The sequence below is a fragment of the Arvicanthis niloticus genome, chromosome 5 (assembly GCF_011762505.2).
Source record: "Arvicanthis niloticus isolate mArvNil1 chromosome 5, mArvNil1.pat.X, whole genome shotgun sequence".
Lineage (NCBI taxonomy): Eukaryota > Metazoa > Chordata > Mammalia > Rodentia > Muridae > Arvicanthis > Arvicanthis niloticus.
The window spans coordinates 34920548-34944035 of NC_047662.1; the positions used below are offsets into that span (position 1 = coordinate 34920548).

The 23488-nt window shown below is 51.7% G+C and overlaps 1 protein-coding gene across 10 annotated transcripts in view; it reads left to right on the top strand.

The window, feature by feature from the left end:
- The first annotated feature begins 5917 nt into the window (after positions 1-5917).
- Positions 5918-23488, top strand: part of Ptprf (protein tyrosine phosphatase receptor type F) — an 83097-nt gene continuing 65526 nt past the window's right edge. For 7 of the 10 annotated variants that reach the window (XM_076934344.1, XM_034501609.2, XM_076934347.1 and 4 more), the window contains exons 1-3: positions 5918-6098; positions 12444-12523; positions 19829-19964. In XM_076934344.1, the coding sequence (XP_076790459.1) occupies positions 19874-19964 (91 nt within the window). In that variant the 5' untranslated portion in view covers positions 5918-6098; positions 12444-12523; positions 19829-19873. The remainder of the gene's footprint in view (positions 6099-12443; positions 12524-19828; positions 19965-23488) is intronic. The other 3 variants (XM_034501612.2, XM_076934349.1, XM_034501621.2) reach the window with 1 other exon arrangement.

Consider the following 23488-nt stretch of genomic DNA (forward strand, 5'->3'; position numbering starts at 1 on the left):
TGGTTGCTTTAGCACAGTCAGGAGAAGGCAGAAGGGCTCTGTCAGAGCTGGGCTTTTGCCATCCAGACATGATGAAAAGGTGGGAGGCAAAGGCTTGGAGGATTGACAAGAATGTCATGAAGTGTTAGGCTTTGGGACCTAAATTGGCCATGGAGAAGAAGGGAGGAGAGTGGTGGTGCATTTCGAGAGCACGGCGTCACTAGCAGAGGAGCCTGATGTGAGAGTGAGGTGCAGCAGGGACCAGGCCCAGGGAGTGTTGCTAAGAGGGGGCTTGCAGCTCAGGTGGTGGAGTGCTCCGTCAGCATGAATGAAGCCTAGAGTCTGAGCCCCCAACCACGTACATTAATCATCGTGGTACCTAGCACTCTGGAGGTAGGAGCAGGAGGATCAGAAGTTGCAGGTTATTCTCAGCTGAGAAAATATTCTCAGTAGAGAGAGTTTGTGGGCAACATGAAACCCAGGAAAAGATGGAAAGATGGAGGGGGAAGAATGAGATGTAAAGAGGGAGAGAGGGAGGGAGGGAAAGAGTGGAAGGGGAGGAGGAAGAAGAGGGAGAGGGAGAGAAATAGTCACACTTCTTATAAGAGATGGACATTGTGACAGCAAAGTCAAAGAACTGTATATCAGGAATGGAAGTAACTCAGTGTGGAGCAGGAAGCAACAGACGCTGCTGGGAAGTCCACCAGGCTAGACACAACAGGGAGGCACAGCCCCAGGATGTAATCATTACAGGGACCGGGGAACCCATGGAGTGCCAGATGCAGTACTGGTGAGATGAGAGGCTGAGGCAGGAGAATTCCCAAAAGCTTATAGCACAACTAATGTGGCTTAGTGGTGAACAACATCAATCAGCCACTGTCACAAACAAGGCCAGGACCAACACTGGAGGTCGCCCTCTGGCTTCCAGACGCTCACCTGCACTCCCGTGCATGCATATGATGCACAGAGTAATTATCACATTCACACATAAAATTCACAGAGAGAGAGAGAGGGAGAGAGAAAGAGAGAAAGAGAGAGGAAGGAGGAGGAGGAGGAAGGGAGAGAGAAAGAGAGAGAGGAAGAAGAAGGAGGAGGAGGGAGGGAGGGAGGAAAAGAGAGAGAAAGAGAGAGAGAGAGAGAAAGAGAGAGAGAGAGAGAGAGAGAGAGAGAGAGAGAGAGAGAGAGAGAGAGAGATTCAGAAGAGGAAGTTAGTGATCATCCAAACCTGACCGGCAGCGGACCCAGAAGTGAGCAAGAGTGAAGGATGTTACTGGGGAGGAGAGGGAAGAAGTGCTTAAGTCTCTCCCACTGTGGAGTGGGTGTGGGCCTGAGGGAGAGCAGTTTTGTTCAGGGCAGGATAGGCTTGAGCATGACAGAGAATAGGATGTAGCAAAGAGGAAGCAACAAATGTGGAAAGGGGAGCAAACCTTGAAGAAGCCAGAGCATCTGCTGGACAGCAACCTCCAGTCCCTTAGAAACCATGGGGATGGGCAGGAAGGAGCAGGTGTGGGTGGCTTCTCTTGGTGATAAGGACATTAGGGAGTCCTGCTAGGGTGAGGTCATCAGCAGCTTGTTCCATTGAGAAATTAGCTCCTGTATCATGCCCCACCACAGTGACTCACTGGCAAGGAAGCAAAGACATTAGCCAGGCTTTTGTGTTCTGAGGACTCAGCCTTTCTCTCCCATCTGTACTGGGGAGGCAAACCGGCAGTCTGGTAGTTGTGCCTTCTGAGCTCTTCCTGACATCGGAGGCATGCAGGAGGGGAGGCAAGTAGCATTGTCTACCCCATCACCCTGGAAAGTGACTGTGGGTGGCTGGGAAAAATAAATAAATAAATAAATAAATAAATAAATAAATAAATAATGCTAAAGACTAAAGGCTGCAGCTTTGTGAAGGGTCTATAGGAGGAGCTGCCTTGAAAGAGCCTGGGATGAAGGGGGGATGGGAAAGTGAGGCCTTGGAGATGGGGGCAGTGCATAGTGGATACCCCATTACAGTGATGGTCAGTGTTTGCGTATCTGTTTAAACCTCTCCCTGCAAGGCTCAGGAGCACAGATGGATCAACTTTGGGGCTGTACAAAGCCCCAGAATTCTTGCACTTGCAAGGAGAGGGTACAGGCAGCTGTGAGGGATAACAGAACTCCTGCTGATACGGTGGGGTGGGGACTCAGGCTGAAATGTAATTTGATTTCAACCAGCTAAGAGATGTACTGACGTCATGAATTTGAGGGGCATCCAGTGGGCCCAGGGTCTGGACAAAGGGTGAATAGTGAGTGGAAACTGACATCTGGTGCTCCCCTCACCCTGCACCCTGGAGCTGGAACACAGCAGACACAGAGCTACCACGAGACATCACTTGGCCTTCACATATGAGCACAAGGACATGCCTCCCCTCCAGGCCTAGGAGTAGGGCAGCAGGGGGCAGGTCCACACAGACCCTGTGCTCAGAGTCTGGCAATCTGGTTTGAGACTTGGCTTTGTTTTTGTTATATGCCATCTAGTCCCAGCCCCCTGAGATTTTTCTCACATCATGTGGCCTCAGGCTCTGAGCCTAGCTTCATTTCCTTGAGTTTGTGTGCAGCTGGGTGCTATACATTCTGAGATCAGAACACGGGAGTCCCGGTGTTCTTCTGCCCAGCCTTCATATATACTATACTGAATAGAGACCAAAAGGTGGGTGAGAAATGGGACAGAGACTAATAGTTTGACAGTCTGAGATGCCCATGGTGGCCCCAGAATGTATCTCTGAGTGATTCAAAGCATAAGCCTAGTTGGTTTAGCAGTGAGTGGGTCTGCCACCTTCGGCCAGGGGGTGGAGGTGGGGCAGGGCCTCCTGCCCTCCTACCTGTGAGTGTCACAGTCACTAAACTGGGCAGAGGTACAGGGCTACCAAATACACATCACAGTCACTGACACCCAGGGTGGTGAGCCAAAAAGACACATGATCTCTTTCCGTAGATGCCAGGCCCACTGAAGACTAAGGTGTGGCTGTCTAAACCCTGGTGCGGGAAACCTTCTTCACCTGGGCATTCATATCTGGTGGCTCCTTATGAACAGAAGGAGGGAAGAGATCTTCACTGTTTTAATATATTCCAGGCACCTGCCGAGTGTCAGCGCCTTTGATGACCACTGGAATAAAGCATCAGAGGAAGCAAACGCACCCCTCCTGTCCCGACAGTCTTAGATAAGGGAAACATAAACTCAGGTGACAACTCAGGTGGAGGTAACTCACTAACCCCACCCAAGGCTTAGGTGTGGCTTCCTGGAAGAAGCCAATGTCCCTTAGCAAGCATGACAACTTTCTCTGGGTACAGTAAGTCAGGGGGTGGGGAGTTGTCACATAACTATGTACAAGAGTATTTAAAATCGAGTTTGGCTTTTGTTGGGTTAATGTGGAGGTCAGGATTAACCAGTCTCTCCCCTCATCTCATCTGTCTCGTTCACAAAGTTTACAGGACCAGTGAACAATTGGGAAAGAGATCTGTATTGCATTTCTGGACCAGTGCCTGAGTCCCCTGCTTAAGATGAATGGAGGTAGACCTGAGATGGGGAATTCTATTTATCTGAGGGACAACTGAGAAGCGCCATAGAGAAGATGCTCAGTACAAGGATCTGGAGCTCACAAGAGGGTCAAGGGACGGAAAAAGACAGGAGAAGAGGAGACCCAGTACTGAGCCCTGGAAAGGAAGAGGTGCAGCAAAGTAATTGGAGAAGCAGTGGTCATGGAGGGCAGGGTAGGCCAGTAAAGCCAAGGGAAAGGGCTGTTTCCAGCAGTCAGCAAAAAGGAGGTCGAAAATTATATGTTTTTAAATTGGGGAACTAAACAGTCAGAGTTCTGAAAAACAGACAAAATATATTTAAAGATGCATAAAAATTGCAGCAGCTCTCCCATAGCACAACAAAATTACCCGTGGGTGAAAAACCACTGCCTTAGAAGTATTCATTTTTGATCTGTTTGTCATCTGGGCTGAATTGCCCAGATTCTCGGAAGCCAGTCCTATTGCCTTAGCGTACACCAGGGGGCGCACGCGCACTGTTTGTGAATACAACTCCAAGACAAAAGCAGGTTGTGGTTTAGGTGTTCCCCAGAACTTGATCCCTCAACCCAGACCCCTAAACTCGGCAGGTAACCACTGAGAATCCAGGAGCCTCAACAGTCCCCAGATCTTGTTTTTATTCCTTATCTGATTTTAAATTCACAGGAGAATCAGAGAGATGCTATACAGAGATCAGAGTCCTCACAAAAGAGCTCACCTGACCCAGGGCAGTAGAGGTCAGGAGGTCTCACCTCTTGTCTTAATGGTGAAGACACATGGTGTGGGGTTGGGAACAGGAAAGGGCTAGTGTAGCCTTGAAGACTTTCTTTTTCTTTCTTTCTTTTTTTTTTTTGGTTTTTTGAGACAGGGTTTCTCTGTGTAGCTCTGGTTGTCCTGGAACTCACTCTGTAGACCAGGCTGGCCTCGAACTCAGAAATCCGCCTGCCTCTGCCTCCCAAGTGCTGGGATTAAAGGTGTGTGCTACCACCGCCCGGCCCTTGAAGACTTTCTAAGTGATAATTTCATGTGAGGAGCCTGAAGGCTTTGGTGCCAAGGCTGGCTCTTGTTTGGAGATCACCAAGTCCCTATAAGCACAACTTGGAATATAAATCTTCAAGTAGGTTATTAGTTTAGTCCATAGCAGTTCTCAGCACTGCATACACCAGACACGGTAGCACATGCATTTGCATTTGGTATGAAGTCTATTAACTTCAGATGTGAGTGGATGGTTTCAGGTTGGTATGGCTGTAGACAGGGAGTCTGAAATTCAGTGCTAAGGCTTATACTGAACCTGGGTCTTGAGAGACTGGGCATCACTTTATATCTGCTAGAATTAGTGTAGATGTTGGGATATTGGTCAGCCTCTGGGTGGGGTTGACCTCAGGTCAGATCGCAGGGGAAGAGCAGTGTAGAGATAAAGGTTCCTGTGGAGTTTCTGCAAAGCTAGTCTTATCTTGGGTTGCATAATTATTAGAGTTGGATCAGGTTATTGTACTAAATGATCACAAAGAAGGGAGGGATATTGAGACCAGTGTCTGGTCTGCATTAGGGTGTGTTCTCCCCCCTTCTCCCGTGACCCAATTCCAATATTGAAATTGAGAGTTTCGGGGTTGGGGTGGTCAGCAGTCAAGGCAGAGGACTTGGGTCTGGTTCCCAGCACCCACACTGGGTTCCTCACATCGTCCTGTAACTCCAGCACTTGAGCACGCATACACACACACACACACATAAATAAATAAATACAAATCTTTAAAAAAAAAAAATCAAGAATCCCAGTGAGGAAATGTTCTTATCTGGGATAGAAATAAAGCAGAGACTAGAACACAGGAAAGCATTGGGGTACAGTGTGAGGCAGCTGCCTTAGCTTAGGATTTTCTTGGGGATAAGGGGTCTCAATATCTATACCGGGCTCCATTCAGATCAAGGGTTGGGGCTGCTATTAATATCAAACTTAGGCCAGGTAGAAGTAATGAAGCCATTTAGTGTTAGAATCTGTAACTGGAATCAATACACTATAGGGGTTCAGTTAAAAACTACTACTTTTTCTGATTGCTAGGCAAATTTTGGGGTCTGGACTCAACATTAGGTTCAAAGGTGGCTCTGGGCTTTATTGGTGGCGGGGGTACCCTAGAGAAGTATTGGGTTCATGTGAGGATTTGGGAGGGTCTGGACTTTGTGTCAGAGTTTGGGTCTATCCGCGCTCATTACTGAGGTTTAAGCTCAATTTTGGCGTTGCAGGCGGTTTAGACTTGGGGTTGGTCTGCAGCCTCCTTGGGCCTACAGCTCCACTCCTCTCCAAGCGAGAGTGCACGAGGGGAGGGGCGGCGCCGGGGACGCGCACGGCAGGGGCAGGGACGCGGGCGCGGGCGGGCGGGCGCGCGCGGCTGGAGCTGGCGCGGGAGCGGTGGTGGCGGCGGCGGCAGAGGCGGCGGCTCCGGCTCCAGCTCCGGCTCTTGCTCGGGCGGCGGTGGAGGTGGCGGTGGCGGTGGCGGGAGCGGGCGACGGCGGCAGCGGCGGACTGAGAACGGCGGCCTCAGCGGCTCGAGGGGGGGACATGCAGACCGACGGCCCCCGGAGAGGCGGTGAGTGACCCCGAGCCCCCTTCGGGCCCCTCGATGCGCGGCCCTTCCGCGCCATCCCCACCCTGCCCCCGCGTCCGCGGTGCTGAGCCGGGGGCGGGCCCGGGGGCGCCCGGAGGCCGGGCCGCGCCCCCACCTGCCGCGCCCGCGATCTCGACCGAGCCCCCGCCGCACCTGAGCCGCAGCCCGCGCCCCCCGTGCAAAGTTTCCCCGCGCCGGTGGGCGCCCGGTTCCCCACCCGCCGCGGTCGCGCTCCGGGGGCGGCCTTCAGCCTCCCCCGCCGGCCCCGGGCGGGTCCAGGCCGCCTCCCCGTCCCACGGCGCCCCCTCCCCGCCGGCGGAAGAGCCGCAGCCGACGCCGGGTCTCGCGGGCAGCCGGGCGCACGTGCGGCCCCGGGACGAGCGGGGCGTGAGTTGCGAGCCCCCCTTCCCCGCTCCCCGTGGGGAGCGCGGGCCGGGGAGGGGCCGGCCGGGCGGTCCCAACCCCCACCCCGAGCGGCGCCCTCGAGGCCCCAGAGCGGCTCATCCCGGGAGGACGGGTGCGCTCGGACCCGCTCCGAAAGTTCACTCAGTCGCCTCCCGGCGTCCCGCCCCGTCCCGTCCCGTTCGGGTGTGCCCGGTCCCCAATCTCTGCACCCGCGTCTTCTCGGGCGCCTTTCTCGGTTTCCCTAGATGTCTCCGTCTCCCTGTATCGCTCACTGCCTCCCGATCTTACTCCCTGCGGTCCCAGCTTGTCCAGCCGTAGGTCTCTCTTCCTTCCCAGTCTCCGTGTTCTCTCCCAGAGTATCGGGTTCTTTCTCCCAGGTCTTCCTGTTCCCTTTCCCCAGGTCTCCGTGTTTCCTTTCTCCAGGTCTCTGTGTTCCCTCTCCCCAGGTTTCCATGTTCCCTCTCCCCGGGTCTCCCTGTTCCCTCTCCCCCGGCCTCTGTGCCTCCATGTCTCTGTAGCTCCCTCCTTAGGTGTCTCTCTGCTTGGTGTCTCTGAATCCCCCTCTGTCGGGCCCCCTCCCCCACTTCTCTGGAATGCGGCCCCTCTGGTTCTTCTACCCCGGGAGGGGGAGGGGCTAGCCCTTCTCCCCATTTCACCCCCTCCCTCTGCAGGGCCCCTGAGTTGAGCAGGTGGGGTGGGAGCCCTACCTGCCCGGAGCTGTGGAATGGGAGGGAGGACCACCCTGAGAGCAGCCAGGCCCGGCCTGGGGATGCTGGATGACCAAGGGTTGTTGTTGAGGAAGGCTCTACTTCTGCTTCTGAAGCGACCAGGGTAGCATCCTGAGTGACCTGGTACTGGCTCTGGCCTGGGAATACAGGGAAGTGTTTTATGGTTGGGAGGCCTGGAAAAGGAAGCGCAATGGTAGTTCCTGCATGAAGGGCCCAGTCTGGGATCCTTTGGGAGGTACCAGGAATCTGATAGGATCCAGAGGAGAGGTCTGACAGGAAATCTGGGGGATTCTGTTTGGCTCCGTATTAACTCTTGCTTCGGGGAGCATGAAAATCCCTGTTTTTACAGATTATGTGAATCTGCCTAAGGCTCCAACGACTCCGTAAAAACAAGCCTTCCTTCTCAGCCAGGGCTCAGGCCACACACCCCACAGGCCCCACCTTCCCACTTTCCTTCTGGTTCTCAGCTCACCCTCCATTCTGCCAGCGGGCTTCACCTTCCCTGCAAGGAGGAGCCCTCCTGCAGAAACCTGCTGTGCTTGCACACACCGCGCACCTGTGTGCCCTGCACGCTCAGTCGCGGGCCTTGCTGTACATATACCTTCTTGCACATTCTAATTTGGTTTCTTCATGGTTTTGTTTAATTTGAGTTACAGTGTTCCTCTTCCTGTCCTTTAATGGGGACAGTTTTAATAGGATTCTTCCCTTCCTTATTCTTGCAGCTGTACCCCCCCCCCCTTCCCTCTGTCCAGGCTCATGTGTTTAGGGCTATGGGAAGAGGATTTTAGTTCTGGGTGCTGGAGAAGCAGTTTGCTGGGGGTGGAGTGGACTGCAGCAAGGGCAGGCTGGCTGGAAACCTTGCCTTGTGAGTCGTATTGGTGTGTGGCAGGATAATACTGCCCCTGTGCTTTGTGCTTTCTCTCTACTTCCCAGTCACCTGTACTGGGAGTCAGTTCCAGGTCCTTAGTGGGAGGAGGTAGCCCCCAGCCTGAGCAACCTCTATGTTCCAGAGTAACATGGCAAGGAGATCTCTTTGCGGGTCTTAGGTTCAGTCCCCTGTAGAATGAGAATCAAGTGGAGTGTGGGCCCCAGGACTGCTGTGAGAAGCCAAGAGAACTGTGTATCTGTGCAAGTCAGCAGGCACTTGGTGGGAAAGCAAAAGTGATTCAGTAACCTGTTATTGATTGCTGTCTGTGTGCCAGGCACAGGGCTAGGCACTTTTGGCCTGGCACTCTTGCTTCCTGTGGGACTAGCAGCTGTGTAAGAAAAGGAAGCCTCTCTCAGCAGCTGCTGAATCGGGAGTGTTAGCCACATAGAGCAACTGTCACTCCAAGCCGAAGTGAGAAGATTGGGGCAGTTCCTGTGATGGGGAGGGTTGCAGGTTCAGGGTGAGATGAGTCTCAGAGACTAAAGGATGGACTCTCTGAAGTGGGCTTTGACAGATCAGTAGGAGTTTGCCAGTTGAAAAAGAGAAAGGATGCTTTGGATGGAAGGAAGAAAATGAATATGAGCAGCACTGGAAATAATGCAGGGGGTGAGCCCTTGCCTGACATGCTCGAGGCCCTGGATTCAGTTCCCGGCCCTGCAAAATTAATTAATTAGTTAATTAAAAAGTTTAGACAGTATGAGTAACGATTGAGAGATGTTATCTTTTGTGGTGTGTTCAGAGACACAGCAGTTCACAGGGCCTTGGATGTTCTGTGAGGTACTTGTGACTTCTGAAAACCCAGAGGGAAGAGACCAGTAGCTTAAGGTTTGGGTGGATGGAGACCGTGGGTCATGCTACAGCCAGATTGCTTTCCTAGAAGATGGTTCTGGGCTATGGGAAGTTCTGGGTGGAGACAGGATTCTGAGTGAGAAGGATGCTGCATGCAGAAAGTCAGGTGAGAGAAAGCTAGCTTGTCAGGGAGGAGCACCAGGCCACAGAGAAAGCACATTTGATAGGACAGGGTGGTTGGTGGGATGTGGAGTGAGGGAGGGACCCAGGCTTCACTGAAGTCCCTGATCTATGGCCCCGGGAGGAAAGGTGGAGGCTGGGTGGATATTGAGCTCAGACCCTGTGTGTTGTCTTTGAAGCACTTGAGTTTTGGTGAAGGTACAGGATCCTACAAGAGGTTTTAGTGTGTGGGTAGTGTCTAAGCCAAAGAAAGACACCTGGGGTTACATGAGGGTTAGGAGTGACTTCTCTCAGGCAAGGCAGCTGTCAACAGTGGCCAGGAACCCACATTATGAACAGCTGGAGTTTGACTTGACCTTGAAAAACTTGCTAACCATCTCTGAACCTCATTTCTCAAATGGGTATGAGAAAACTGCATGTTCCGTAGGGTTGTTAGGCAGATTAAAGGTAAGGACAGAGTGTTTGGGACAGGGCCTCACGTCCTGTATTGGTGGCAGTTGTTTTGATGTTTGTGCTGAAAATAAACTCTTCCATCAGAATCAGTAAGTCACAGAGTTGTCTTTGGATACACATACAGGCCAGGCAAAGTCACCTGCACGGCTGCTCTGGACTGGGGCTTTACTGGTGGGGCGCTCAACCAGGCAGGGGTTGGGGAACAGCTACCTTGTCCCCCAGCCTCATGTTCACTGATGGGACTGTGTTTTTGTACTAGCGTATTTGACCTTCAGGGCACAGGTAGATGTGAGACGGCTGGAGGTGGGGCCCTAGAGAAGAGAGTTCTTGAGGTGGATAAAGAGGATTCTGAGGAAGGGCAGCTTCAGTGGTTTAATGCCTTCTTCCTCCCAAGATTCTTTGTTCTGCTTTTGCCTCCAAGGTCCAGATGCACCAGATCTCTGTGCTCTGGGCCTCTGAGTCTGAGGACTCAGGTTTGCTGCTTCTGGGGACTGTTTGTGATGTGGCCCCAGGGCTGCCTGGAGGTTGCTTCAGTCAGTGTCTGTGCTCTGGGTTTCTACTTGTTCCTGGTCCCACTGGTGGGTTGGGCTTCAGCCTGGCAGGTGACACAGAGCCCAACCGAGGCCAGCCAGGTTGATGCAAGGGCCTTCTATGTGATCTTCTCATGGCTGTTACCTAAGCCTGGTCTGAGACCTTTCTGGATTGAAGCCAGTGTGATTCCTCACTGAAGTCCTATCCAGTTAAGCCCAGTCTGCCTTCTAGATGCCTATGATGGTTTGTTCTCTGGACTGTTCTAGGCTTTGTCCCCTTGTGGGTTTGGAGTGGTTCTGTGGACTGCTGGTGGTTGACTAAAGGTGACTTGATAGTCTTGTTGGGGCTCTTGGATCCTGGACTGGTGTGGTCCAGAACATTGTTCTAGAATACTGCCGTGGGCTGGTCTGTGTTCCCTGGGGTCTTGGTAGCCTTGAGGTCCTGTGGGTTTCAGAGATCTGCCTCATGGCCATTTTGGAAGTATGCCTCCCTTCAGATATGGTTCCTGTTTTAGGTAGGGCCTGTCCCTGCTGGCATGGGGTGTGACACCATGTGGTGCCTTGAACACTATTCCTCTGCCTGGGTTCCTGAGCAACGGTGGTGCTGTATGGCAAGCATTGTGAGGCTGGGCAGACATCTCCAGACAAATGGGCCTTTGAGTTTGCAACTGGAAGCTGGTTTCTCTGGCCAGACCTGCTTGGCAGCCTGCTGCAGGAGCAGTGGCCACTGCGAGTGTTGTGGAGAAATGTGGTAGACTGGGGATAGGAAGTCTATACTGGCATCCTAAGGCCCAGGGCCTCTGGTTCTGGTCTGGCAGAGGGTGTGTGGGTCTGTAGAGAGGCTGGGTTGGTAAGATCTGGGTGAGGCAGTGTCTTTTTATCTAAGAAGGCTCCCTAACTTCCCAGAGGTGACCAGTCTAAAGGGAGGACAGAGACTGGAGAGACAGATCAGTAGTTAAGAGCACTGGCTGCTCTTGAAGACGCCCAGGGTTTGGTTGTTAGCACCCACATGGTGGCTCACAACCATCCATAACTCCAGTTCCAGGAGATCTAATGCGTCTTCTGAACTTGAGCATGTACACCGATGGTGCACATATGATGCAGGCAAAACCCTCATGCACATCAAATCAATCTAAAAGAAAGGTGAGAGCCAGGACAGGTGTGTGTGGAGGTTGTTAGTCTGTGAACAGTGATGAGCATCAGTCCTGGGTCACTGAGGGTGTTCCCACATCCCCTCCCCCACACCACAGGTTCCTGTTCAGAGAAGAGCCAGGTGGCAGGATTGCGGTGTGGGGTGAGGCCCAGACGGAGCCATGGATGAGCTGCAGCAAGCTTCTGGTGGGCATGATATGAGTGATGAGGTGATATGGGGGTGACTAAGCTCTGCCCTACCAGGACCATGCACATTGCTAGTGAGAGCTCAGTAATAGTTTTAGAAGGAAGGGGCAGGGCTCTGACGTATCATGTGTGCCAGCAGAGGAGGCAACCAGGGGCACACCTTCATTTTAGAAATTATAGAGAAGCAGAAAGTCAAAAATAAATACTGCTTCTGAAGCTTCTTTGAAGGCTGGTGTATGTGCGGGGGCGTGTCCTCCAGGCTGGGCTGTTTCCTGTGAACTCATGTTCTCACCTTGACGGAGCACCTACTATGTGCTGGGTTCCTGCTGGGCATTGGGGATAGTGAGTTGAGCCAGGCAAAGTGTGCCCCATGTGTTTATTGAACTTATTTTAGTGACTCAGAGTCATGTAAGTAAATAAATACATTTGTGGTCACTGCTTTGAGGCAAAGTCCAGGCATGTACTTGCCGATGTCATGGAAAGCTTCCCTGAGAAGTGCTGTTGGGTCTGAGCTCTGAGTGGTAACTGGTCGGCATGGGCAGGGCTTTGAGACAGGAGAAAGTAGGGCACACTGGAAGATTGGAAGGGGGCACTCTTGTGGCTGGCTAGTGAGAAGAGAAACTGCCAGGTGGGAATTCCAGAGATAGGTGGGTGACTGCTCTCCTCCAGGATCACCACAGAATTCAGACCCATGGTCTGACTTGGCCATGGTTCGACACTTGACCTGGGTTGTTCATGGGTATAGGGAAGTGGACAGATGAGGAGGCACATAGTAGGTGCTAATGGAACATCAAACAAATGCATTGAAATAACCAGATGGGTATTCTTACTAAATGGGGTCAGCCGGCACCAACAGATCTATAACTTGCTTTCCTTTCCCTGCATAAACAGCGAGTTTCAAAAGTCTGTCTCTGTCTGTTTATATTCCGCTTTAATGAAATTCTTAATGTTTTCTCATCTTTTCCTCCTTGTCCAGGAAGGAGCGGAGGCCCTGGTGCCCTGCCCTCAGTGCTGACTGCCCAGCGAGAGTGACTGGTATAAGCAAGCAGAGACCTGGTGAGTGTGCCCCAGTGTGTGGCCAGGGCTGCAGGGCCGGCTGTGGGCCGGGCTGAATGACTTGGCTTTTGCTGTGAGATGCATATAAAGTTGTGGATGAGCTGTCCTGTGTGCACATGGCTGAGAGGCAGTAAGGTGTATGAGGGACGGAAGGGATCTGAGCGTTAGTTAGGGAGGTGGGAAAGACAGGCCACCGTGACGTGTGGAGGGGTGGGACATGAGGGTGGGGAGCTGTCTGGCTAGCATGGAGGACAAAGGTAGGTTGGGAATGATGAAGTTCATCAGCTGCTGTAGGTGTGACATAGGCTTCCAGATGACACCAGAGTCTGCCTGCTTCTCCATTCACCATGTGTGGAAAACAGAGCGCCTGTCAACTGAGGCGTATGGGAGAAGGAGCAGGGTACTCAGGGCAGTGGGCTGGAGCTTTAGGGAACAAGGCCAGAGAGTTAGGAGTCTACATGGTGGCCTTGGATGTGAGGCCGAAGGCTGTAGTGTCTTCCTAAGGGGCCTTCGGAAGTACCGAAGGTTCCTAAATCAACAGCACCCTTACATTCTTCTGTCGGTTCACTCACGGAACACTGGCTAGTGGTGCCTCCTGCAAAACAGAGCAGCAGACAGAGCACACCCCATGGACATGATTAGATCTGCATTTAAAGCTGGGCAGTGGTGGGGAACACTTTAATCCTAGTACTTAGGAGGCAGGGGCAGGCAGATCTCTGAGTTTGAGGACAGCCTGGTCTCCAGAGTGAGTTCCAGGACAGCCAGGTTTACACAGAGAAACCCTATCTCAAAAAAAAAAAAAAAAAAAAAAAAACAAGCAAACAAACAAAAAAGCATTTAAAAGAGGATTATTTTAATTTTATGTGTATGTTTGCCTACATATATGTATATATACCATGTGTATGCCTGGCACTTGTGGCGGCAGAAGAGGGGGTTGGATTCATTACAGATTGTTGTGAACCCTCGTGTGGGTATTGGGAACTGAACCTGGGTTCCCAGCAAGAGCTTTAAAGCACTTTTAACCACTAAGGCATCTCTTCAGCCCTAGGCTTGCATTTTTGTGAGCTAAAGGCACCATTGGCTTGTGTTCAGGATGAATTGGAAGGCAGTGACGGAAGGCAGGATGCCCACTGAGGGATAGTTGGGATAGAGGAGAGGTAAATTCAAACTTCCCTACAAGTTGAGTGTTTGGTATGAAGAAAGGGCCTTCAAGGATTTGCTGACCTGGATAACAGGCTGTCCTTGAGCTTGGTGGGCCTGTCTCTGTAAGCTGCTTGAAGGCAAGACCCCATGCCTCTTCGCCATCTCCCTGTTTATCGAACAGTTCTAGGTAGATGGTTAAACAGAGGAAGGCATGACAAAGATTGATCTGGAGCCAGTGAAGAGGCTCAGCAGGTAAATGTGCTGCCTGACAACCCAAGTTCCATTCCCAGAACTCAGTGGTAAACATGGAAGCAGAGAATTGACTCCACAGAGTTGTCCTCTGACCCCCGCGTAACCGCACACAATTATAACAAATACATTTTTTTTTTTTTTTTTAAAGAAATGGATCTGGTCTAGAAGGAGAGGACTGTGGGTGCTGTGAGTGTTCACACTTGGTGAAATGGGCAGTAGGGCTGGCTGTGCAGGACAAAGGGGGCCGCCATAGGCCGGAAAGGTCAGCTGGGGAGAATGGGTGTAAGGATACCCTTCTGTCCATCCTCAGGTGAGGGGGCTGATCTGCTTAAGAGCCCAGAAGAGGCTGGGAAAGAAGCCCTCTTTGTGTTTTGGGATGCAGCTTGTTAATGGCTTGTCTGGAGAGTGGAGATGGGGTGTGTGTGGGGCCCCGCTCCTGGAGGCTGAGTTAATTTGGGGGTAGAGAGAGATGCTTTGAGAGTCTGCAGAGCAGGAAGGATAGGATTGCCTGTGTCTGAAGGTGTAAGTGATTCTTAGGGGACTGGGTTCCAGGGCTAGATCAGACTGTAGGCTGAACGTTTGTCATCTGTCAAGTTTTCTCAGTTGTGATACTGTAAACTTTCTAGACAAGGTGATACTTCTTTGTGGGGCTGGCCTGATGTTATAAGATGTCTCAAGTATCCCGATTCTTCCCATTAGATGCTAGCTAGTACCACCTACCTCCATCCCCAGTCCTAACAATCAAAGATGTCTCCAGACATTACCTCATGTCCTGTGGCAGGGCAGAGTCACCCTGCACTGAGAACTGCTGGTTTGTATCACCTCTGTGATTTCACTAAACTGTATAACCTGGAAACCTAGTGGGAATCACTTGGAAGATGTGTTTATGGATCACTTAAACCGGTTCTGAAGTGGATAGTGGCTTGGGCAGAAGATGAGCATCTCTTGCAATTGAGGGAATATGAGGTATCGAGGCCTCAAGGCGGTAAACCTGGTGAACATTAATCTAAGGGATCCCACCCCCACATCCTCAGGGAAAAGACTAAGGGGTTGTAGCTGTAGAAAGAACCTATTTTGATTTTTGTTTGTTTCAGAACGAGGCCCCTGTTAGGGTCTTGGCTGCCACTCACAGATATCTTGACACCCGTGGTTTCCCCTTTGACTCCCCAGACACACAGAAGCCGAGGGTTACAAAAGGGGCCTCAGTGTAGTTAGAGGATCCCTAATACTGAAGTGGGAGGGGATGCTGTTCCTGGCTGTTCACATGGATTCTGGCAGCCTGGCTGGAGGAGTAAGACAGTCTCGGGCTCCTTCCTGCCAGCCACCTTTTCTGGGCCTGGGTCAAGTATAAGACTGATTTATTCCCATCATAATCCACCAGTTGATTTGGTGAGAGTTGGAAACATGTTGGTTTTCCCTTCCCCAAGAGTGACAAGACCTGTTTCTGCCTCAGCGGCTGCTGCTGCAGTACCACTCGGTGAACTGTCCAGGACATGACAAAAGGGCTCGGTTAGCTGCCGCCACAGGTTAGAAGATGAACAGCTCACAGCTCTCCCGGCCCAGTGTGCATCTTGTTGCTTAAGCCCTGGCCAAGCACACTGTGGAACCCTGGATGCCCCTTCTTGTGCCTGTGGCTATGTTTGGTCTCCAGTCTCCTGGGAGCCAGGGTCCTGGCCTGAGGAGGAGTGGTGGGGGAGGCTAGAGGAACAGGTGGTATTTGGAGACTAATTAATATTTGTGAATAATAACTCATGCCCACGGGAAACAAATCAATCTGTGTTTGCATATTCATGAGGGGGGCCTTGAGAATGATCCCAGCTGTTTTCCATCCGGGAATCCTTCGGTCCTGGCGTCACATGGTCTCTTGGGGGTCCTCTTTGGCCTGGAAGGGATGGTTAGGGTGGACCTCATGGAAGTGACACACATTTTCCATGAGACACATACACAACTCCTGTGGCTTGGTGTTGTGCCTGCAGATCCCTCCTTCCTCAGAGCAGTGGTTCCCAGGCTCTTCGGTTTCCCACACAGTTCATTTTCCAAAAGTGCTTAGGGCCAGACAGGGAGTGAGCAGGGTTTTTTTTATTTTGCCAAGTAAGGGCATTATAAAAAAAAACAACAACTGCTATCTGCTGTCCCTATCACTTCATACAAGAAAGGATATTTTAGCACCAAGGACAAAATTTGAGAATAAAGGACATTTCTTCCTAAGAAAGGGCAGTTGGCAGCTTTACAGTGGTGTAGCAAGGAAAAAAGATATATCAAAGCCATTCTGAATGTAGAAAAATTACACTCAATTATATCCTATAATATCATATGCCACGTAATTGTTTTCCTGACCAAGTGTGTCAGTTTGGTAGAACTGACCGTCCGCAGTGCAATTCACAGATGAGCTTGAGAGCCCGGGCACAAACTCACCCGTCCATGCTGGTGGAGTGACTGTCTGTTCTATGCACCGCTGTATTGGGTGGGTGCACGAGACCATGGCAGTCCAGCAAGGCAGACTCGTTCTGCAGGGGACCTGGAGACCAGGGTGTGGGCAGGACCAACATCTAGACTTAAGCCCAAGCCTGGGACTCAGGGCTGCTCACCTCTCTTCTGATGAGGGAGGAAGCCCTGGAGCTGGGGCAGACTGAACTGCCTGACACCTGGGGCAGGCTTGGTGCCCAGAGTCTAGGGGTGGGAGTTGCTGAGAGGGGGAGGCCCTGGCTCAGGAGACTGTGGTTGCTAGAGCGGTTCCCTGTTTGTCCCCAGGGTCCCCTGGTGTTTCTAGTTGTCTGTGGCCTTGTATTCAAGGACCACTGGGAGCAGCTCTCTTTGGTGGGGAATGTCTAGCTTTTCAACTGAAAAAAGAAAAAGTTTTAAATATATCCTGTATATGAGTGTTTGCCTGCCTGCATGTCTGTGTACCATGTGTGTGTCTGGTGACCACAGAGGGCAGAGGAGGGTGTTGGATCCTCTGGAACTGGGGTTAGACAGTTGTGAGCTGTCATGTGGGTGCTGGGAATTAAATTCAAGTCCTCAGGCAGCCAGTGCCTTTAACTCTTAGCCATTTCTGGCCCCTATTTTCAACTTGTCTACCTATTTGCTATACTGTGGAAGTGTACATAGTGTTCTGAACAATCTACCTGACATACACAGGGGTCTTGAATCACCAAGTTAGAGCCACCGGCCTTTGCTATTACTGGGGATTGGGCTCAGATAGCACTTGTGGCCAGATTTTTCACTTCCCTGTTCTGGGAGTGAGACACTATGGTGGCTTTACTGAGAGGAGTTTTGTTCCCCTTTAATAGTTTGTATCGGCACCCCCCACCCCATGTCTGTGACACCTCTGTGGACATTCCTGTGATTTCCTTAACAAGCAGCTGTACCCGCAGATGTCTGTACCCTCTGTGTACCCCCACACGATGCCGTCTGCACCCGGGAGTTAGCCATGCTGTGATTGCTGTACAGCTACAGGGGATTAAGGCTCTGTAATTGTACTGGGGAATTTTGTCCCATGATGACTGTGCTGTGCATTTTTGTACTGTGTAACATCTATTCTGTTTCATCCCTTTATGTCCGTACCAGGGAGATGTGTCCCCAGGATACTTGTGCTGAAGATTATGTTCATATGGTGTTTGTGCTGGGGTTGGGAAAATGTGCCTGGAATATTTGAGTACAGAAGTTAAATTCTGGCTTTTGTGATGTCTCACTCATGAGACCTGCCTAGACCACTCTGCCTGATTTGTGGTGTATCACACTTCTGAGTTGTACCTGGGATAATGGTACCAAAGCTAGGGTCCTGTCTGAGGACAGTGTTGCTTCCCATGGTAACCTGGCCAGGCAGTTCACCACCTGATGTCTTGATGGCCACATTAAGATAACCATGGTGCTGTGATAAACAAGCCCAGATAAGACTTTAACAGTATAGGACCCCCATCCTGACATAGCAATGTATGGCCTCATTGTGGACTAAACCATCTCAGCTCTGTGGTCCCTCAGAGGAACTCCCAGCCTGGAATAAGCAGTGCTGGATACTATACCATGTGTGTAGTGTTATGGCTTTTTCTTACAAGCTGGATAAGTTTTTGATACAGGAACATCTCCCCTTACCGACGGCCTCTAGCCCCTGACTCACTTCACAGCCCCACCTGCCTTACCATTCACCTCATGAACTTGACTGTCTTGAGTTCAGATAAGGTCTCAAGTCCCAGGGAGGAGCAGAGCCATGTTTGAGCTCTATCTCTCCTGTTCACCTGCCTTCTACTTAGAAAACTCTCTTAGCACTGTGGGGTACCATGGGGTCCCAAGTTGTAGTGAGAAATTTGTGGAGTTTTTATTCTTGGTTTTTTTTTTTGTTGTTGTTGTTGTTGTTTTGTTTTTTTGAAAAATAAGAAATATTATGGGAATGTTTTTGTTTTAATCCCAGGTGTGGGCTATGGGGCAGCTTCATGTTGTCCACAGCAGCTGACTATGACTGACCTCGTGCTCTAGCAGGGGCATGATTTTTCCAGTGGTAGATAGTTTCTGCGATTGCATGATATTTGGAATTTGGGGGACTTTTCAGAGGGTATAAATACCAGAGAGGTTGGGGGGGGGTGGAGTTCTTGGTTGTTGGTTGGTTGCTGTTTATTAAGTAGTCATGCACAAAGAAGGAATGAGAAGAAGAAATTAGATATCCTGACTGCAGAGATCAAACTTGTCCCAAGGAGCTCGACACCCTATTCAGCAGAAAGCAGTTTAATGAGAATGCTGCCCCCTTTCTCTGCTACCCTTTTTTTTTTTTTTCTCTCCTATGTTAGGGGGTTGAAAGGGTGGAAGAAAAAAGAACCCACAAAGCAGCAAAGCAAAGGTTCAGCTACACTAAGTTGTGTCCAAAATCACGCCTCCATTATACCCTGTTGTATTTTCAGAGCATGGGTGAAGCCTGGCCATATGCCAATGGCCTGTATATGGCAGTGTGGGCAGAATTGGTGGGCACTGCTGCATGTTACCTAAGCCTCCAGGCAGGGAACGTGGAAGAGGAACCTTTAGTTAGAAGCCCACCCCTGGGGCTGAGGTGTCTCCAGTACATAGTGTGGCCACTGAAAGGCTTCAGCATGGGTTTATAGAGTGGGAAAGCATGTAGACAGGAGGGTGGGCAAGGTCTGGAAGGCTTCAGGTAGCCCCAAGCACAGCCCTCCCCCATCTGCTTGGGATACCCAGAACAAGAGAAGAGGAAACATGGATGGTGAAGCTCGGGCTTAGAATTCCAATTCCCAGCCTCTTTATAGTTTCTTTGGGATAGGAAGCCATGGGAATTGGGTAGGTTGAGAGTGACCAGGCAGGGCAACTGTAACTTGTAGAGAGCAGTCCTGGCGAGCCCTGACGGGTTGTGGCTTTGGCTGTGAGCCTCTGACGACGTGGAATCAACTGCTGCTAAGTCTGTGTATTGGGGCCTTTGCTGAGTGTGCTGGGGTCTGGCCACTTGCTTTCCAAGGAAGAGCAATAGGATAGCTCAGGGACTGAGATGTCCCTGGGCTGTGTAAACCTGCCTGGCTGCTCTCTGTTCCTGTCTCTGTCTTGGTTTTGTTTGGTTTTTGTCCCAACCTGTATATATCTTTGACTCCATTTCCCTGTCTCCATCCCCTTAATGGTGTGAGTTGGAAACTTGAGATCTTGAATGGACCGCCCTCGTGCTAGTTTCTAACCAGCTTTCTTCTCTCTCCTAACCCTTAAAGGGTGCCCTGAAGGCCTCTGCACTCATTCAATAGGATGGATTGACCTTCAGTGGTGAGGGAGCTTGGGTACCCATTGCACAGTCCAGTGTGAGACTGCTGAACTCAGTCCGAATGGGCAGGGTGGGCAGGGGTGAGGGAGCGGAGGAGCATGTGAACAGTGGGAACTCAGGTGGATGCTGGCTAATTGGCTCTACCCTTCTCTCCATTATAGGTGGATTGTCTTGGGCTGTGGCTGGCTGTCGAGCTAGAACCCTGGATGGCCCCAGAGCCAGCCCCAGGGAGGAGGATGGTGCCCCTTGTGCCTGCCCTCGTGATGCTTGGTTTGATGGCAGGTGCTCATGGCGACAGTAAGTCTGACTCCTCACCATACAGATACACCATGTTGAAAAGTGACTTACCTCCTAGCAGGTCTCTAGAGTGCAATTCAGGACTAAGTCACAGAGAAAAGAAACAGGATGACCATAGATAACCCTCTAGTCCTCCTGCCCTAGAGACCCGCACTGGGAAAGCTCTCTTCTAAGTAGTACCTGCTCCTACTTCCTCTGAACACCCCGCCGAGCACCTGGGTATCCCTTAGGCTCTGCAGAGGGGTGCATGTCTAAGCGTGACCCTGTTATATAGAGTTGGGGAGTGGTGTCTCGGATTCACATGGTCTTTGTGTGACATGCATAGGCGTGTGCTTTGTCCACATTGCAGATCTCTGAGGAAGGCCCTGAGTAGAAGAAAGCAGGGTACCAGACATGTCCACAGGTCCAGGGAGGACTCAGAGAAGCTCACTTACCCAGATCCTTCCAGGCCTGCAATCCCTGGAAAATGGGCAAGGACTGTGTCACTTGGCTTGCAGGAAGGAGGGAGGGGGCAGGGAATGAAAGTGAGTCTGTGTGTTTGTGTGTTGGGGGGGATGATTTGTCCCCTACTCCAATCCAACTCTGAACTTTGGTCTCTTCCCTGCTGCTGCCCTTCCCCCTGCCTGGCACTAGAAGACTGGCCATAGCCCGCCCTGTCACCATGGTTACCACTGCTTGGTTACTGGTAGGAGGCGGAGCACAGGACAGGCTTAGCCAATCTGCAGACTGGGGGGAGGGACAAGGTCGGAGCTGAGGTCCCTTGGGGGGAAGGGGCTATTCCCAGCCTGTCTTGAACCCAGAGGCAGTCCAGGGCCAACCCAGGGGTCAGGCCCCAGGACAGCAGGCCATAGGGATCCCTCTATCCCCTCCAGGTCTCTAGACAAGAGCCTTGTCCCACCAGGCTCTATCTAAATGGCTCATTAATAATTCAGGAGCCAGTCATAGAAGAGGGTGGCCCTGGAGCACCCCTCCCTTTGTCCTCACAGGCTGGGCCCTGGGTAGGGGAGAATGGGAGAGAGAGGGCCTTTCTCTGGAGAGTCTAGCCAGTGGGGTGCAGGGCTAGAGGTCTAGAAGAGAAGTCAGGTGGAAAACTTCAGAAAGGAGGAGTGTGGGGGCAATTCTTAGACCTGGCTGGGGCTGATGGGAGACAGCTTGGAGCTGCAGGGGCAGGAGAGGGAGGGGCCTGGCACCCTAGGTGTGACTGACATTGACGTAGCCAGTGGCCCTCGGATAGTAAAGGGCTGTTGCCACTCTTCTCAGATAGTCTCAGGGCCCAGACAGCAGGAGAGACATGCCACTGAGTTTTGAGAAACATTGAGGCCTGGGAGAATAACTGCCTTCTCCATCTTCCTTTTGACCCAGCACACCCTTGCCTGTACCTCTCAGTCCCACCATTCTGTCTGCCCCCTGGTTTTCTCTGTGACTGGCATAACTGTCCACCTGGTCACCAAGTCAGAAAGCTGGGCCTTCTCCCAGCTTCTCTCTCCCTTTTATCCCTCATGTGATCCCTCTCCAGGTTCTGTGGCCTCTAGCTTCTGAGTGTCTCTGGAATGCATCCACTTCGCTCTCCCTGCCCCCTTCTGCCAAGCGTCCTTCAGCTTCTGCTTGAGTTTGAGTGTACATCAGGAAACCTTCTGATGATTTCCGTGCCTTCAGTCCCTTTCCTCCGAACCTGTTCTCTATTCCACAGTGAGAATCAGGTTGCATCCCTTCGCTCCCCAACTGCCTGCAGGGTGAGCTTTAGTGCCTGACTCTCTGCTACCCTACCCTTCACTGTCCCTCTTCCCCTGGAATCTACCATGTTCTCTCCTCTCGGCTGCACAGAGCTCCCTGTGTCCAGGCCTTCTTCATGCTTTCTGTTTCCACTTTCACAGTCAGGTGTGATGACACAGGGCTGTATCCCTAGCATCTGAGAGGTGGAAGCAGGAGGATTAAGAGTTTTAGAGAATCTTGGCTACATAGTAAGTTGAAGACAAGCCTGGGCTACGTGACTGTCTCCAAAAACAAACAAGGTGGAGGGGTGTGTTTTCTTTCTCTTTACGTGACCAGGTCTGACTCAACTGTCACTACTTCCTGTAGCAGTGTGGTCATGCTCTGGTCCTCTGCAGTTCTCATAGCATGCTCTTGTGGCATTTTGCCCTTGGTCTATCTGCCCTAGGTAGGCTGGGAGTCCTGGAAGTTTAGACATTTCCAGCTCAGGGTCTGGAGGGGGTCAGTGAATAAATAAAAGGGGCAGGGCAGTCCTGGCTGCCACAGGAGTCGGGAGGAGTGAGGTGGAGCTGCTTTTAGGGCAGATTTCCAGGAATCTTCCTGCTGGCTCCTTAGTAATTTGGTTACAGAGACCAAGCAGGGGCTTGAAGGTGGTAACTAGGTGAAGAGGCTGAGACCCTACCTCTGCTAACGGTGCACCCCCAGGTGCCATGACTTGGGCACTGTCCCAGGCTAGGAGCCATCAGCTAGGGGTTGTAGTAAGCCAACCTTAGGAGTCAGGGTCTGCCCTTCCAGCCTACCTTTAAATTACACTCATTGTTTGAATCTCTCCCCATCGTGGCCAGCCTTGGACTGAACTTGCAAGACTTCTCACTAGGGGCAAGCAGCCAGACATGGACAGGGCTGCTGCAGAAGGCAGGGCGGGTGCCCCCAGAGAATTGACGACCAGAGCAGTGAAGCGCAGAGCGGACAAATGTGTTTCTATAGGCCTCTTAACGAGACAAATGAATGGGGGCCCTGGCCTCAGACGGGAGTGGAGAGAAGCAGGGGAGAGAAGCAGCTGCCAAGAGTTAGCCTGGAGGCCTATCGTTGATGCCTAGTCAGCTCTAGTGGAAACCTGGGTACAGAGGGATACTTGCTTGCATGCACACACACTTCTGGAACCTCCCTCAGCTCATCTCCCCAACCCAGGGATTTGTGCCTTCTTGAGGGTGGGTGGGAGGGAGGAGACATATGGATGTGGGCATAGAGGTGGTCTTGGTCCAGTCCTCAGGCAGAGGTTTCTGCTGATCTCATGTGGTAGGTGCTAGGAGAGAAAGAATCCTTCCAGACCCATCCATCACAAGACAGAACCCACCAAGCTGGGCACAATTCTGTGAGCTAATAGAACAGTGGGGGCAGGTTGGGGCAGCGCTGGCACAGGCAGTAGCTTGAATATCTTGAGAGAGGCTTCCTGGAATAGAGGGCCCCTGAAGATGAGTGGGCATTTGCTAACATAGCGTATTGCCCAATGAGGAATTGAGACTGGCAGAAAGAAAGAGTCATACCCCTGGCCTTATGAGCTTATGAGAAAGCCAGAGTAAGCCCGAAGACAGCACAGCCCAGCGACAGGGTCCCCCAAGACCAGGTGCATGTTATGGTTATGAGCAGGTTATTTGCAGGCAGTAGAGCTGAGCAAGGTGCTTGGTAGCTGAAGGGCTCGGTGGTATGAAGCAGAGATGCAGGACACTGAGGAGTGTGTCTCTTTTGCCATTTCCCCTCCTCCAAAGCTCCTACCTTGGAACATGGCAGGGCCCTCCCCCTCATGCTTATGG